At 50.8% G+C, this 13,495-nt stretch overlaps 6 protein-coding genes across 6 annotated transcripts; 2 read left to right on the top strand and 4 right to left on the bottom strand.

The window, feature by feature from the left end:
- Window positions 1-75: 75 nt before the first annotated feature.
- On the bottom strand, window positions 76-2,899 carry BO88DRAFT_401493 (asparagine synthetase B). Its single transcript, XM_025705855.1, has 9 exons — window positions 2,790-2,899; window positions 2,605-2,655; window positions 2,522-2,547; window positions 2,434-2,460; window positions 2,344-2,379; window positions 2,131-2,279; window positions 815-2,073; window positions 652-756; window positions 76-588 (listed from the first exon to the last, which is right to left on the bottom strand). Exons 1-9 carry the CDS (start codon window positions 2,813-2,815, stop codon window positions 546-548), a joined length of 1,722 nt encoding a protein of 573 aa, XP_025567706.1. The 5' UTR covers window positions 2,816-2,899; the 3' UTR covers window positions 76-545.
- Window positions 2,900-3,737: 838 nt separating this feature from the next.
- Window positions 3,738-4,738, bottom strand: BO88DRAFT_107916 (E2 SUMO-conjugating protein UBC9). Its single transcript, XM_025701246.1, has 4 exons — window positions 4,564-4,738; window positions 4,325-4,485; window positions 4,238-4,261; window positions 3,738-4,122 (listed from the first exon to the last, which is right to left on the bottom strand). The coding sequence occupies exons 1-4, from the start codon at window positions 4,596-4,598 to the stop codon at window positions 3,869-3,871; spliced, it is 474 nt and encodes a 157-aa protein (XP_025567705.1). The 5' UTR covers window positions 4,599-4,738; the 3' UTR covers window positions 3,738-3,868.
- A 234-nt stretch (window positions 4,739-4,972) lies between these two features.
- Window positions 4,973-5,362, top strand: BO88DRAFT_401491 (uncharacterized protein). The gene has a single exon (XM_025705854.1). It carries the CDS (start codon window positions 5,045-5,047, stop codon window positions 5,231-5,233), a length of 189 nt encoding a protein of 62 aa, XP_025567704.1. The 5' UTR covers window positions 4,973-5,044; the 3' UTR covers window positions 5,234-5,362.
- Window positions 5,363-7,429, bottom strand: BO88DRAFT_380769 (putative G-patch DNA repair protein (Drt111); the record flags this gene model as incomplete). The annotated part of the gene is made up of 5 exons (XM_025704549.1): window positions 5,363-5,677; window positions 5,738-5,830; window positions 5,878-6,665; window positions 6,716-7,135; window positions 7,237-7,429. The coding sequence occupies 5 exons, from the start codon at window positions 7,427-7,429 to the stop codon at window positions 5,579-5,581; spliced, it is 1,593 nt and encodes a 530-aa protein (XP_025567703.1). The 3' UTR covers window positions 5,363-5,578.
- A 284-nt stretch (window positions 7,430-7,713) lies between these two features.
- On the top strand, window positions 7,714-9,757 carry BO88DRAFT_401489 (acyl--CoA ligase). Its single transcript, XM_025705853.1, has 4 exons — window positions 7,714-8,423; window positions 8,501-8,537; window positions 8,622-9,493; window positions 9,563-9,757. The coding sequence occupies exons 1-4, from the start codon at window positions 7,890-7,892 to the stop codon at window positions 9,656-9,658; spliced, it is 1,539 nt and encodes a 512-aa protein (XP_025567702.1). The 5' UTR covers window positions 7,714-7,889; the 3' UTR covers window positions 9,659-9,757.
- A 70-nt stretch (window positions 9,758-9,827) lies between these two features.
- BO88DRAFT_380764 (uncharacterized protein) lies at window positions 9,828-13,199 on the bottom strand. The gene is made up of 8 exons (XM_025704548.1): window positions 12,849-13,199; window positions 12,671-12,764; window positions 12,414-12,579; window positions 12,109-12,343; window positions 11,890-12,044; window positions 11,781-11,832; window positions 10,298-11,721; window positions 9,828-10,231 (listed from the first exon to the last, which is right to left on the bottom strand). Exons 2-8 carry the CDS (start codon window positions 12,710-12,712, stop codon window positions 9,954-9,956), a joined length of 2,352 nt encoding a protein of 783 aa, XP_025567701.1. The 5' UTR covers window positions 12,713-12,764; window positions 12,849-13,199; the 3' UTR covers window positions 9,828-9,953.
- Window positions 13,200-13,495: the final 296 nt, after the last annotated feature.

The raw sequence follows: 13,495 nt of genomic DNA, 5'->3' as shown, positions 1-13,495 counted from the left end.
TCCTCGGCTTCCGTTCGTCCTGAAATATGAGAAAAACAAAGTACAATTGTTTTCTTTCTCAATAATATGAAGAAAAAACAATATCTGCTATTATGTTCTGAAATAGACCGCTTCTCAGAAACATAGCAATGGTATCATCTTGGATGCCTGTCACGCACCCCCATCGGGACAGCATGCATGGACCTACCATGGAACCCAGCCCAACCACATGGGGTTCGTATGACCGTGACAACGCATGTCCCTCCTGATCAGCACCATCCGCGCTTGACTCATAATTCGCCGGTGTGGTAACCTCGCCCGAACTACTCTCAACCATTCCTACAATTCTTACAAATCTTGCCGATCGAAGACAAACAACAGTAGTTGAAGAAGACATCATAGATGAAAGAAAAGGAAAAGCCAATACGCGGTGATCCCGACGCATCTAACTGAAATTCGCTTTTTTTCGCGTCCCAATGAGTATCCCTGGTAAATCATCTATACATGGTTCTATACCCAAACTCTCCGCAAGAAGTTAAGACACGCAATATTCATTACCCAGACATTTAAACGGCGTTTTCGTACTTGGCGTTGTGAGTCGCAATAGCTCTAATAAGGTCAAACATATCAGCTGTCTGTTTTCTTCTGCGTTCTGATGCATCATATGCTTACCTGCCACTCGGGTCGGTCTGCTTGGACCAGGTCGGTACCCAACGCTCAACAGTGCCGGCACAAGAAGGCGGGAAGAGTTCGTCGAACATCGTGCGGTACCAGTAGCTAAGAAAATGTCAGTCCCTGTCTTCGGCAATACAATGACACAAAACTCTAAACATACGCTTCCTTGGTGTCGGGAATATCGCTACCCCACTCGGGCTTGGGGTTCTTCATCATCTCGTCGGTGACGTGCACCTCAGCCTGGTCCTTGAGGGCGTCAATCCAGCTGTAGCCGACACCGTCACTGAACTGCTCCTTCTGGCGCCAGAGAATGTTGTCGGGCAGGTAGGGCTTGACGTCGGGCTCGTCGGTGGTGTCGAACGCCTTACGCAGGATGTACTTCTCGATGCGCTCCTTGGTGATCATCTTCTCGGCAGGCTCAACGCCCATGCAGGTCTCAAGGAACTCCTTATCCAGGAAGGGAACACGAGCTTCCAGACCCCAGGCAGAGGTGGACTTGTTGGCTCTCAGACAATCCGCCAAGTGCAGGTTCTTGACACGGCGGACAGTCTCCTTGTGGAACTCCTCACGGTCGGGAGCAGCGTGGAAGTAAAGGTATCCACCGAAGATCTCGTCACTACCCTCACCACTGAGAACCATCTTGACACCCATAGCCTTGATCTTACGGCTGAGCAGGTACATGGGGGTGGAAGCACGGATGGTGGTGACATCGTAAGTCTCCAGGTGGTAGATGACATCGGAGAGGGCGTTGAGACCGTCCTCAACGGTGAAAGTGAAAGCATGGTGCTTGGTTCCAAGGAACTTGGCCACCTTGAGGGCCGCCTCGGTATCGGGGGCACCAGGCAGACCAATGGAGAAGGAGTGCAGCTGCTGGAAGGTGGTGACGGTGGACAGATCGTTGGAGTCATCAATGCCGACCAACTCGTTCAGCTCAGCACCCTGGGCCTGGGCAGCCTTGGCGGCCTCCTGCATACGCAGGGTTTCACGCTGAGCGATGGAGGCGACCAAGCTGGAGTCGAGACCACCGGAGAGCAAGACACCATAGGGGACCTCAGCCATCAGACGCTTGCGAACAGACTTCTCGAGAGAAGCGCGGATGACCTTGTAGTCAACAGGGGCGGAGGGAACGTTGGCGGGGTCCCACCAGGTCGGCTCGAAGTAGCGGGTGAAAGAGCCGGTCTTGGAGTCGAAGATGTGGCCGGGAGGGAAAGCCTGGATCTTGTCGCAAACCGGGTGGAGAGACTTCAGCTCAGAAGCGAAGTAAACGGCTCCAGGGGTCTCAGAGGACCAGCCAATGTAGAAGCTGGTAATACCGATGGGGTCACGAGCGGCGACAACCCTGTCCTGGTTCTTGTCGTAGAGAACCCAGGAGAACATGCCATCCAGGTGCTTGGGGGCGTCGAGGCCGTGTTCCATGTACTAAGCCCATCAGCAACCTTATACAGATATACACCAGAAAAGATCCTTCGCACATACCAAGGGGATGACGACCTCACAGTCGGAATGCGTCTTGAACTCATACTTGGTCTTCAGGTTCTTCCGGAGGATACGGTGGTTATAGATCTCGCCGTTGACGGCCAGGGCAAGGGAGCCATCGTCGTTGACAAGGGGCTGGGCACCAGAGTCTGCAAAGAAACCATGTTAAGACGGATATCAAAACGATCCGCGGCGAGGGGAAAAATGACATACCAACACCGACGATACACAGACGCTCGTGCGCGAGGACTGCCAGTCAATTAGTCACCACCTTCTTTCAGCCCACGAAGCTGCTCAACTCACTGGTCTTGTCAGACATCCAGCTTCCACCTAGACGCAAGTCAGAATAATGTCCACCAGCATGCTTGCTAAAAACAGGCTTATGACTCACTCCAATCGGGACCACGGTGGCGCAAACTGTTCAACTGCAATCAGCACCAATTCCACCATCAAAAGTGCACCAGAAATACTTACGCCTTGGCCATGCGCAGGGCCGTAGGCTTGAATTTTTGCACATCGGGGTGACTATTGCAGTTCAGATCAGAGGGTGTGACTCAAAAACGGAGAGCGATGGTGGCGCGGGGCCCGCAAAAGAAATCAAAGACTTTGAAAGAGAGAGAGGGGAGAGAGAAGAAAGATTCCAGGGTTAGTCCACATACTGATGACACGCGAAGATACCACACATGCTGACTACAATTCAATTGATGAACCGACTCAGGTAGACAGCAAAAGGGAAGCAATTGACTAATCGAAAGATAGGAGAACGAGGGGAAAGAGAGAGAGATGAAGCGGGAAATCTTAAATATGGAATGGAAAAGCGACACACCCGTTCGCGGCGGCGGGGCGGAACCCGAGGGGCGATTTCGGCCACAAATCTCAGTGACTCACTTCCGATAAGATAGCCGCTAATTTTCCTACGCAGAAAACTGAAATGTCGCTGTGACGGTTACTTTTCTTTCTTTCTATGTCATCCTTATTGGTTGTGCCCTGACAGGTTGGGTCGGGTTCTCTAGTTGGTTCCAACGTTGTTGTGTCCATTTTCCTTCAACTGTCTGCACATCCCCCACATTTTATATTCTACTAAAGTACTTTCTCCAGATTTTTGGTCTTTCTGGAACTTGTTTTACTTTTACGCACTAAGGATGACAGATTGGAGAAAATTGAGTTGGAGTCGATTAGAGAGGACCCTCCCCCCACCCAGGGGGCACAAGCCGTCTGTCTATGGTATGATCATCCGAAAATCGGTCACCAGCATGCACCCTCCATGGTAGACATAGATAGAAGTATGCGAGGAATCCCAAAGAGCAAGGAGAGACATAAGCTAGATAAATCGCATTAAAGTAGTGTCAAACGCCGTCCCGAACCGCCCCGTTTTGTCAGTTCTATGTACGCCACGCTGCTCGCTAAGAAGGAAACCCAAGTATTCCACCCGCCCAAGACAGGAAATAGTCGAGACACGCCTGCGCCCATGCGACATTCCGGAACCGATTTAACTGCAATGGCGCGCTGAGCATGATCATAAACTCCCAAGCGGGTGTATCTGCGCTCTCCCTCTTGGAAGGCTTCCCGTCCTTCTACCCCACGTGGGAACACCTGGTCTAAGACTCTTAAGCCGCCATACCCGCCGTGAAATTCGCAGAACTGGGATGAAGTTGGGGGGACGGAAATAGACACACGACGGGCGGAAGAGTAGCTTCGTGGTGGGATAATAAATTGTCATGCCGTCGTGGGGCGTTGTTTAAAGGGCCGGGTTCTCCCTCACGACCTGTTTAACTCGCTTCTCGTACGCTGGGCGGTCCTTCTTAAACAGGTTGTATGCCTCAGCCTGGGCTGGTGACTCCGGGTTGGGGTCATCTAGCAGATCCTGAATACCCAGGAGAATCTGCTTGATTGTGATTGCGGGCTTCCACGCCTCCTCCTCGTTCAAGATTGAGAGGCACACGGTGCCGGAGGGATAGACGTTAGGGTGGAAAAGCGGAGGCACGAATTTGCCTGTTGGATGCGAATACTCTAGTTAGCTTATTGCGCGAAAAGTGCTATAAACGGAACCTTTCAAACAGCACGGACGAGTGGCGTTGGGGATAGTACGGGAGAGAGGGGAACCTACACTTCGGCGGCTTAGTGGGGTATTCTGCGATAGAATGCGGGTTAGCAGGTTTGTCGCATAGAGCACCAGTCGATAGGCTTCACTCACCATCGGGAAAGGTAACGTCAAGTTTGAAAAGTCCGCCTTCCCAGAGTGTTTGCGCCTTGCCGGGGATACCGCACTCCCATCGTTTGAGGTCAAGCGTTCCTTGAGGAGTCCGATGCGGCTTTGCGTAGAAGCCAAAAGGGTGGTCTCGACGCCACTGCTTTCTGTAGATGGTCGCGTTTGAGGTTAGTTCGAGAAAAGACACGCCACAATATGCATATGCGGTGTTGTCAGTCACCTACCTCTCCTCCGTCAGACGGTTCTGGCAAAGCGACATTTTGGGGATGCGGTTTCGGAGTACGTAGGTGGGCTGGAACCGAAGAAGGCTGGGATGATGGCGAGAGGGTTGAGAGAGCTGGGAGGGAGAGGGGAAGAAGAGGAGAAAGCGAGGCGGGAGGAACGAAGTCAGAGGGATTTAAAGGATAGTGAGGTAGGCAAATTAAGGTCGGCCGTGAATGCGCAGACGAAGTAACACTGTCTTGGGCGTGCAGCTGCTCATCGCTGGGTTTGATGCCCCACAGCCAATCAGTCCCCGGCGGCGCTGCAGTTTATCGCTGTCACATGACCTCATAGATCCGCATCGAACTTTTTGATCGATGAAAGTTCATTGGCACGTCTTCCATTTCCTCCCTCTGCAGTTGTGCCTTGGGCGACGGAACCAATGGGGTCTTCCATGTGTCCTTGCGTTGTACATGGTGGTTCTATTGGGTACACACAGTTGACATGCAGCAATTATTCCCGGAGATCGCCGTCAGCCAACTCAATGTACAGAGATGCCATGTACCAATGAAGGAATTAGTTAAGAGGTTACTGCTACTAGTCTCTCCAACCACTCCAGCAACTTCCTCATATCAGTGGTACATTAGTAGCTGCGCTATGGTTGTAGCAAAAAGCCTTTGTCAGGATGTATAGACTATCTCAAACAACATAGTACATTGTATGTATGGATTTAGGCAACAACCACTGTGGAAGGAGCCTGGAAGCAAAGTATATCTCATGTTTTAAGTCACATGATCTTAATGCAGTATAGATAGCCACAGGGGAAATCATGATATCTGGTCTTTGAGCACCGATAGTAATGCAAACAGTGACCGAGTTTAATGTAAGAGTTGAAATGGATGCATTCTCCTAACAGTCTTGTTCTGGTTCCCCAAAATGACTATGCTAAGTGCCATAAAAGGTGAGAGAATTGTCCCTTGCTTGTATTTCTCAGTTCGCAATTTTGTGAGGTATCATGTACAGAGTCCCTTCCCGCTATTAGCTATCGTATATCCCCTGTTCAAAAGTATGTACATCGTAGAACCGGGCAGTGATGGCATTCCCACTGAATATCCGACCCTCAAGAGCGTTGACGGCCTAGTGTTCTTAGCCAGGTTCTTAAATAAAGCATTAGATGGGCACTGATGCAGCACTTACACGTAGAGCCGAGAGCTGATTAGTGAACTTAACAAAAACTGGCACTGGAGGCGCCGAGTCTCGAGGTATGAAGACACGTTCAACACGACCGTACTGTATCTCATTAGACCGTGCCATGGAATAGGCAAACATCCACTTACCTTCTCAGAACACTCTTCACCAATCTCTTGCATAAGACCACCGCCCTCGCCATCCCCAGCTAATTCAGCATCCAAGTCCATTCCGTCAAGCATACCCTTTAAGATAATGACTTCACTCATTGGACCAAACTTCCCTTCCTCTTCATTCTTCCTTGCGCCACCAATGATCTTGCCCCGACCAGCGGGCGTTGCGAAGCCTCCACCTTCGGAGTCCGGTCGCTTCTTCTGCTTCTCAACCTTGACTTGCAATGGCTTGACAATGCCGGTGCCCGTAGCACCCAGACCAGAGCCCTTAGTCCAGCCATACTTGGCCATGAGACGTTCAGCAAATCCCTTCTGTCCTGGCCGCAGCGAACGCTGGCTCTCATCCTCCGGCTCATCTTCCACTGGCTGCTCCTTTGCGAAGACTTCTTCCAGTTCCGCCTCCGACGCAGGTATGTCCTCGGGTGGAGGAGGAAGCGTGTAGCGAACTGGTGCTCGGGATATAGTTGCGGAAGCTGGTTGTAAGGATTCTAGGGGCCTGGGCGGTGGCGGGGCAGCAGGAGCTGCTGCAGGCTGGTTGCCCATTGACAACTGAAGGCGCCGTAAGTAGGCATCTTCGCCTGTAGGGTCATCCGGAACCTGCGCGGGCGGCTCATCGGTTGGGGGTGGCGGTGGAGGAGCATCCGACATGGAGATATCTCCTGGGGTTTCGCTTGTTCGTTCTGGAGGAGATTCGATGGGTGGCCTGGGCGGCATATCGTTGAGATTGGGAGGCGGCGCGAAGCTGCTCGGAGGAGCAAATTTACCTATGACAGTCATGAGTATATGAACACGATCTTGAGAGCGAATTGCTTACGATTCATGGGTCGTGCATATCCATCGTCACTTAGTGAGTCCCTGCTGGGCGATCTGGCCATGCGATGTGCGTAAAGACGGTCTTTCCACTCCCTCACCTCAGCTATTTGTTCGTCACTGTGCTTGTACTCTTCATAGTTGTTCGGTCGCGACGGGTCATAAATGTCGTCCCAGTTCTGCACAAACTCCTGCGCCTCGCGGTTCTTCTTGCGCTTCTTGCGCCCACCTCGTTGCCTCTTCGGACCGGCATAGAATCCATTAACATCGTCATCCTCCGTGGCTGCCCAATCTGCGAGAGTAGTTTTCACGGGGGCTGCTGCCGGGGCCGCGGGTGCAGCAGCAGCCTTTGGTAACGTCGGTTTCGGTTTCGGTTTCTGAGCTGCTAGCTGGGGCCTCTTGGTAGGCTGAAATCTGAGAGAAGCTGGAAACCACCGATGAGAACAACCGGGCGGACAAGTGAGCAATCAGATCGTTCAAATGCAGATAAAACGGCTCAGTCAACAAAAGAGGGTATGAGTCTACCAGCACTGAGCTGCTGCTTTTTGGCAGCGGATTCATCGGACTGAGAGTCATTATTCTCGGTAGTGCTACTCTGCTTAAAGACGACCGGGGCGCGAGCGATCGTTCCGGGCGAGTTATCGGCAGATGGATCTAGAAGGTTGGCGTAGAGTGACAAGGTGCCCCCTGGCTTCGCGGGGGTGGAATCAGAAGCCATATCTGATAGGAAACGGAGAGAAATCAAGATCTAATAAGCATGAAGGGACAGTTCAAGCGACAGCTTTACAGGGTACCATCAATCGATCATCAAGCAATGTGAACGGGGCCGATAGAATGAGGAGAGGTTTGTCTAGTTTACATGGTTTGCTTAGTTTGTTACATTGTGGCGGTGACTAACCAGAATCAGCTGTCCCAAACAGGAAATAATGGGGGAGCGGAGCCCAAAGAGGAGATCCCGAGGTCGGATGGAGAGACAAGAAAGGGAACCCCTATCCCTTCAGCAAAATACCCTGGGAAACAAGTCCTCGTGGTGTTGTGAATACTTCCTGAATTCTGATTCTCCATCTCACAAGTCCCATAAGCAATTGGATCTCATCAACTCTATTGATTCGTTTCCGATCAGCATCCCTGCCAAGCCAAGACCCTAAGCGTTACTATCCTGCAGCATACTAACGACGATGGCGACCTTGGCCCGGTCATTTTCCTCCGATAGTGCTGACCTTGCTGTCCTAGTCCCCAATAAACCCACTCCGCTGTCGATCTCCTATCAGCAGCTACACAACCATATCGCCGATTTCCAGGCTAAGCTAGCTCGACTGGGTGTCACTCATGGCGCTGCGGTCTCGCTGGCTCTGATTAACTCCTATGAGTTCATAGTCGCCTTTCTTGCCGCCTCCTGGCAACGTGCCATCGCTGCGCCCTTGAACCCGGCCTATAAGCAAGAGGAATTCGAATTCTATATTGATGATCTGAGCTCCACTCTGCTTTTAATTCCGAAGGGATCATACATAAAGGATGGGCCGGCCGTTCGCGCGGGCAGGAAGTACCAGGCCGCTATCGCGGAGTGCTACTGGAACGGTTCCGAGATCGTTCTAGACGTCAAGGAACATGGAAAGTTGGCTGGCAATGGAGGCGCAGATATCCAGGAAGCTCAGCCTGATGACATTGCCCTCGTTCTACATACCAGTGGGACGACTGGCAGGCCCAAAGCTGTAAGCTCGATCTACTGACTCACATCCCATTGGATATCTCATATCGCTAACATTCCGATCTACTACTTGCCATGCAGGTCCCACTCACTCACAAGAACCTGACAACCACAATGAGTAAGTAGCAAATATAACTATACAGACACACCCACAAAAGCAAAAATAGACAATCTCAAGAACAAATTCACTGACCCACCACAGGGAACATCCAAGGAACATACAACCTCACCCCAGCAGACCGAACATACCTCGTGATGCCACTATTTCACGTCCACGGTCTCCTCGCAGCATTCCTAGCCCCTCTATACTCCGGAGGCTCCGTCATAGTCCCTCCCAGATTCTCCGCAACAGACTTCTGGACCGACTTCACCACTCACAAAGCAAACTGGTACACAGCAGTACCAACCATCCACCAAATCCTCCTCAAAACACCCCTTCCCAACCCAGTCCCTCAAATCCGCTTCATCCGCTCATGCTCCTCACCCCTCTCGCCCAAAACCTTCCAAGATCTAGAAAAGGCCTTCAACGCCCCGGTCCTCGAAGCCTACGCCATGACCGAAGCCGCCCACCAAATGACCAGCAACCCCCTCCCCCCAGGAAAGCGCCAACCCGGCAGCGTAGGCCTAGGCCAAGGCGTGGAAGTACGGATCCTCGACAACAACGGCAACGAAGTGCCTCAAGGCCAAGAAGCAGAGATCTGCGTCCGAGGCGACAACGTAACAAAGGGCTACCTGAACAACCCCTCCGCCAATGCATCCTCCTTCACTGCGGACGGATTCTTCCGTACAGGCGATCAGGGCAAGAAAGACGCCGATGGCTACGTTATCATCACAGGCCGTATCAAGGAACTGATCAATAAGGGCGGTGAGAAGATCAGTCCGATTGAATTGGACAATACGCTTTTGCATCATCCGAAGGTCGCGGAGGCCGTGTGCTTCGCTATTCCGGATGAGGGTCACTATGGAGAGGATATTGGGGCTGCGGTGGTACTTAAGAGTCGGGATGCTGCTACTGAGGAGGAGTTGAAGGCGTGGGTGGAGTCGAAGTTGGCGAAGTTTAAGACGCCTAAGAAGGTGAGTTTGCCCCTACGTTGTTGTAGCTTTGATGAGATATGGGGTCACTAATTGAGTTTGATAATGTAGGTGTGGCTTGTTCCGCAGATTCCCAAGACAGCGACGGGAAAGATTCAACGACGCAAAGTGGCAGAGGCGATGCTCAAGGTCAAGGCGAAGCTGTAAAATATGTGTGTAACCTTTCTATCTACACCATAGAATGTCTTCTATAGTATGAGAAGTATGACGTTGTTTTCCAAGATCAATTCAAATATGCTACCTGTCATGAACCATGTTACTACGAAATGATAAAGTATAGAATTATATGAAGCAAACCCGCTTAATCCTACAATATGCGGTTCTTTCAACATTTAGTTATTACCTAAGTAGTAGAAGTAGTAGTACTAAGTACAACATGATCGAACTGTAGATAACACACAACAACAACCTGATTTTCACCGATTAGTAAGTATCATTAGGATTATCGAAAAGGCTTGTTGCTCGATGGCGACGCATATCTGGAGCTCTCAAGACCGCCCAGGGCGGAAGGGGAGGGCTTGGCCTTCGGAGCGTGAACAGATTGTTGCAGAGCAGGTGAAGGTCTGGTGGCCGGCTTGGGAATATTTCCTGATGCAAGTCGTGGCGCAATTGGTCTGGGGGTCTCCTCTTTGCCAAATCCTTCCCTGACCGGTGTCTTGATGGTCAATTTGTGTGAGACTTTAGGTGGAATCGAAAACTTGAACCGGAGTTCTGGGATCTCTGGAGTTGAAGTAAGTATTGGACATGAGAAATATGCATATATAGATAGATAAAGGTAATACTTACCATCGGCTGGTGGCTGCTTCGGCGCAAGCTGCTCGGTTCCAGAGGATATGGTCTCTCTACGCCTACCTGGCAGTAGGTGATCCCCAAATATGTGTCCTTCTGGCATGCTCACGCGACGGTGCGGGCAAGGGGTTTCAGGAACGCATGTCGCATTCGACTCGCTTGAGAAACTATTCGACTGGGCGCGGTAGGGCGTCTTTGGGACAAATGGCGGTGCGGTCACGTTGAGTCGGGCGGAAGGGCTTGGACTTGCCATCGCTAGTCGGGCATTCTCCACTGATGTAGGCATGATCTGTCCACCGATGCTGGGGGTCGATTGCTTGTCTGGTTCGATTATAGTCTCAGCTTTCTTTGGGGTGGAGCTGTCCATGGATACATTCTGTATACCTAGACCACTGATGGTGGATTGAGGTTGTTCATCTGGCTCAGCTGCCGCTACAAGAGTTTCAAGAACCGGCTTTCCAAGGAAAGGGTCTTCTTGTGTTTGAATTGTTTTACCTGTGGAGTCATAAGCGCCTTGCAACTTCCCTTCGAGTGCTGTCTTGCATTGCTTCAGGCTTTCACGGTGCTCACCCGAAAGAGAAGTCGACTGCAAAAGCTCGCACAGCATATTAATCTGCCGATGCAGATCCTCGCTGGCTTCGGAATTGTTATGTTGTTTGGTAGGCATAATATCACACTCATTGGTGGATGGTTCCCTTTTGTCCAAAGACATGTCAAAGTCAACTTTTCTTCTAGTGGGAAACCTAGGGTGAAGATCCTGTTTAAAGTCAAGGCCTTTCAGGTCTTCAAGAGAAGGAGTTAGCACCTCCGTAGTAGCAGGACTTTGACCATGGACGCTTTTCTCCGGTGGTGTGGAGCTAAAGTCAAGCAGGATGGCTTCTTTGACATCAGTTGCTACCTTTGGAGTGGTATCTATAGCATCTGGTGCAGGAGCTGCCTCTGTAGACGGGTCAGTGGTAACTTGTTCTCGTGTTCCAGCTTGGCTTTCAGGCATTCCAGAATTAGATTGTTCATCCTCCGTCGACTCCAAGCTCATAGAGGCAGACCCTTGATCCTGACTGGTGGTATCGAGTACGGCTGGAGATGGAGAGACTGGAAGCGGCTCGTCCGTCTTGGTTGCACTCTCTCGCTGCAAAGCCGTGCTCCGAGGGGGAATGGCCGGTAGCTGAACGACTGGACGGGGAAGAGGCTTGGAAGGTTCCGCCAGTTGGGGCTTCGAATGCGGCTGCGTCTCCTGAATAGTAGACCTAACCGTGGTTTCCATTGGTTTTGAAGACTTTTGACTGGCCTCAGATCTACCAACATCGCGAGATATTTGGGAGGCAGGAGTAGGGGCAGCCGGCGTAGTTCTAGCGCTAACCAGACTGCGAGCGGCAGCAAGGAAACTCTGTGGCTGACTGAGCATGCTACTATAGTCAACCCTGTATCCAAATGTAAGGTTTGATTTGATATCTTTTAGGGGATAGTAATTGCAACATACTGTGACACGGGTCTTCTCGGTCTGGTCAAGGAAGACGTAGGCCTTCTCACAGCTAGAAGGATCGTATTAGACGCCATGTATCTCACTAATGCGAATATAAGTAGCTTACAAGATCGTCTGTTTTGTCCTCTCATGGCTTCTACCTTCCTTGAAGCGTTTCCTTCACGAGCCGTGCGGTAGAAGTCATTGTCGTCAAGAGCTGCATCTCTATGGGACCGCTTCTGAGGCTGAGCAGCATGGCCTCTGGGTGCAAAGTTGGACGGCCTGCATATTCCTTATATATCAGCCAGAAATCTGTAATAGGTGAAGAGAAAAGTTTGATACTCACGGTAAAGAGCTCTGCCTTGTTCCGCGTCCTCGGGTGCCTATCACGCCGCCGCCACGACCGACCGGATGCAATGACCTGATAGCCGGAGCAGAACCAGAGCGCCTTTGATCCCCTATGTAATTTTGCCCTCCACTCCCCCGAATCATGGCGCTCAGCTGAAGTCGATGACTTTGTCCATCCAGAAGGCTGTCGAGGTTTTCCAGGTCTTCGGTATCACCTATTGTCTTGTGGACATCTTGAGTACAGAAGTTCAGCAAGATGAAGCAGGCACAATATTTAGGAGGTTCTCCTTTCCAATGACTTACTTGCCCAATCCTCAAGTCTCCCCTGGTTTGCGGTGGCCATGCGTTGAGCAGCTGAACCGGGAACGTTTGTCATCCGTATTGCCTCTATGTCTTCCAACCTAGCCTTCTTATGTCGCCTGTCATCTGCAGTTGAGATGTACTCCCGTCGTGCGGTTCCGAGGTCTTCCTATAGGGGTGGAAGTCTGGATTAGCCATTGACTTTACTTCAAAAAGCGTGTATAATAGAAATAAACTTCCTGGTTCTTTGCACAACGTACCATTTGAAGCCTCTTGAGGCGATCTGAAGTATTGGAGTCCATCTTCTCGAAGAGATGATGCTGCGATTGCAGAAGCAAATCGATGTTCAGATGTCTGTCAAAAAATGAGTTGGGACGGAAAGATCCATGAGTTCACTCAGGGAGAGCTGGACGCGTTTTTTAAACGCGTTAGCCTTACCAGAGAGTGAAGTAGACCGGGGGGAAATTCTGTTGCCCAGGCATCACTAGCAATTTCAAGTGAATGACATTTCAAGGTCGCAGAGGTAGTCAAGAAGGCGAGGGTGAGGATAAAGTACGAAAATGTCTTTGTCAGGGAGAAATAGTAGAGAATGTCGCCACTAAGCCAGTCAGAACAGCATGGATACTTTGAGAAGTTGAACCTCGAATGGGAAGCACAATGTGGGGGGTAAAGCAAGACAGTAGGTATTACAATCGAGTTTGGGTGCGATGATCGAAATGTTTGGCTCTAAGGGGACAGGTGTAAAGATTGTGAAGACAGAGCAAGTATGCTGACGACTGGTGCTGTGGGTAGATATTTCAGAATCAGATGGATGGAAAGGAAGATACGAGAAACACATAAAGCCTAAGTGAAACAATTGCGTGTTGTGGGTAAGTACCTGCTGTACTAGGATGACTGCAAACGCAGCTTTACAGCCACCCAAAGTTAAGCATGGGTTGATTGGACAGGTTTGACAGCTTTGAGCAAGTTTCAAATCGGAGCAATCGATGAGTACTAGTCTTTGTATGCCAAGTGAAATCGGTAGCCACCACACTACACTCCCTATTCCGTCCTAAGTGTTGCCTTCTGAGGCGTCGCGGCTGGTA

This window comes from Aspergillus vadensis (assembly GCF_003184925.1).
Source record: "Aspergillus vadensis CBS 113365 unplaced genomic scaffold BO88scaffold_2, whole genome shotgun sequence".
Taxonomy (NCBI): domain Eukaryota; kingdom Fungi; phylum Ascomycota; class Eurotiomycetes; order Eurotiales; family Aspergillaceae; genus Aspergillus; species Aspergillus vadensis.
This window is presented reverse-complemented; position numbering and strand designations above follow the sequence as displayed.

Bases quoted from the DNA above. Each gene is read 5' to 3' on its own strand.
- BO88DRAFT_401493 (XM_025705855.1), bottom strand. From the start codon at position 2,815: ATGTGTGGTATCTTCGCGTGTCATCA. The intron at 2,548-2,604 runs GTAAGTATTTCT...GCAGTTGAACAG, and splicing joins GCCCTGCGCATGGCCAAGGC to TTTGCGCCACCGTGGTCCCG. The intron at 2,074-2,130 runs GTATGTGCGAAG...TGATGGGCTTAG, and splicing joins GTGAGGTCGTCATCCCCTTG to TACATGGAACACGGCCTCGA.
- BO88DRAFT_401489 (XM_025705853.1), top strand. From the start codon at position 7,890: ATGGCGACCTTGGCCCGGTCATTTTCCTCCGATAGTGCTGACCTTGCT. The intron at 8,424-8,500 runs GTAAGCTCGATC...CTTGCCATGCAG, and splicing joins CGACTGGCAGGCCCAAAGCT to GTCCCACTCACTCACAAGAA. The intron at 9,494-9,562 runs GTGAGTTTGCCC...TTGATAATGTAG, and splicing joins AGTTTAAGACGCCTAAGAAG to GTGTGGCTTGTTCCGCAGAT.
- BO88DRAFT_380764 (XM_025704548.1), bottom strand. From the start codon at position 12,712: ATGGACTCCAATACTTCAGATCGCCTCAAGAGGCTTCAAATG. The intron at 12,344-12,413 runs GTAAGTCATTGG...TCTGTACTCAAG, and splicing joins GAGACTTGAGGATTGGGCAA to ATGTCCACAAGACAATAGGT. The intron at 12,045-12,108 runs GTGAGTATCAAA...AGGAATATGCAG, and splicing joins ACAAGGCAGAGCTCTTTACC to GCCGTCCAACTTTGCACCCA.
- BO88DRAFT_401491 (XM_025705854.1), top strand. From the start codon at position 5,045: ATGCAGCAATTATTCCCGGAGATCGCCGTCAGCCAACTCAATGTACAG.
- BO88DRAFT_107916 (XM_025701246.1), bottom strand. From the start codon at position 4,598: ATGTCGCTTTGCCAGAACCGTCTGACGGAGGAGAG. The intron at 4,486-4,563 runs GTAGGTGACTGA...GACCATCTACAG, and splicing joins AACCGTCTGACGGAGGAGAG to AAAGCAGTGGCGTCGAGACC. The intron at 4,262-4,324 runs GTGAGTGAAGCC...ATTCTATCGCAG, and splicing joins TGACGTTACCTTTCCCGATG to AATACCCCACTAAGCCGCCG.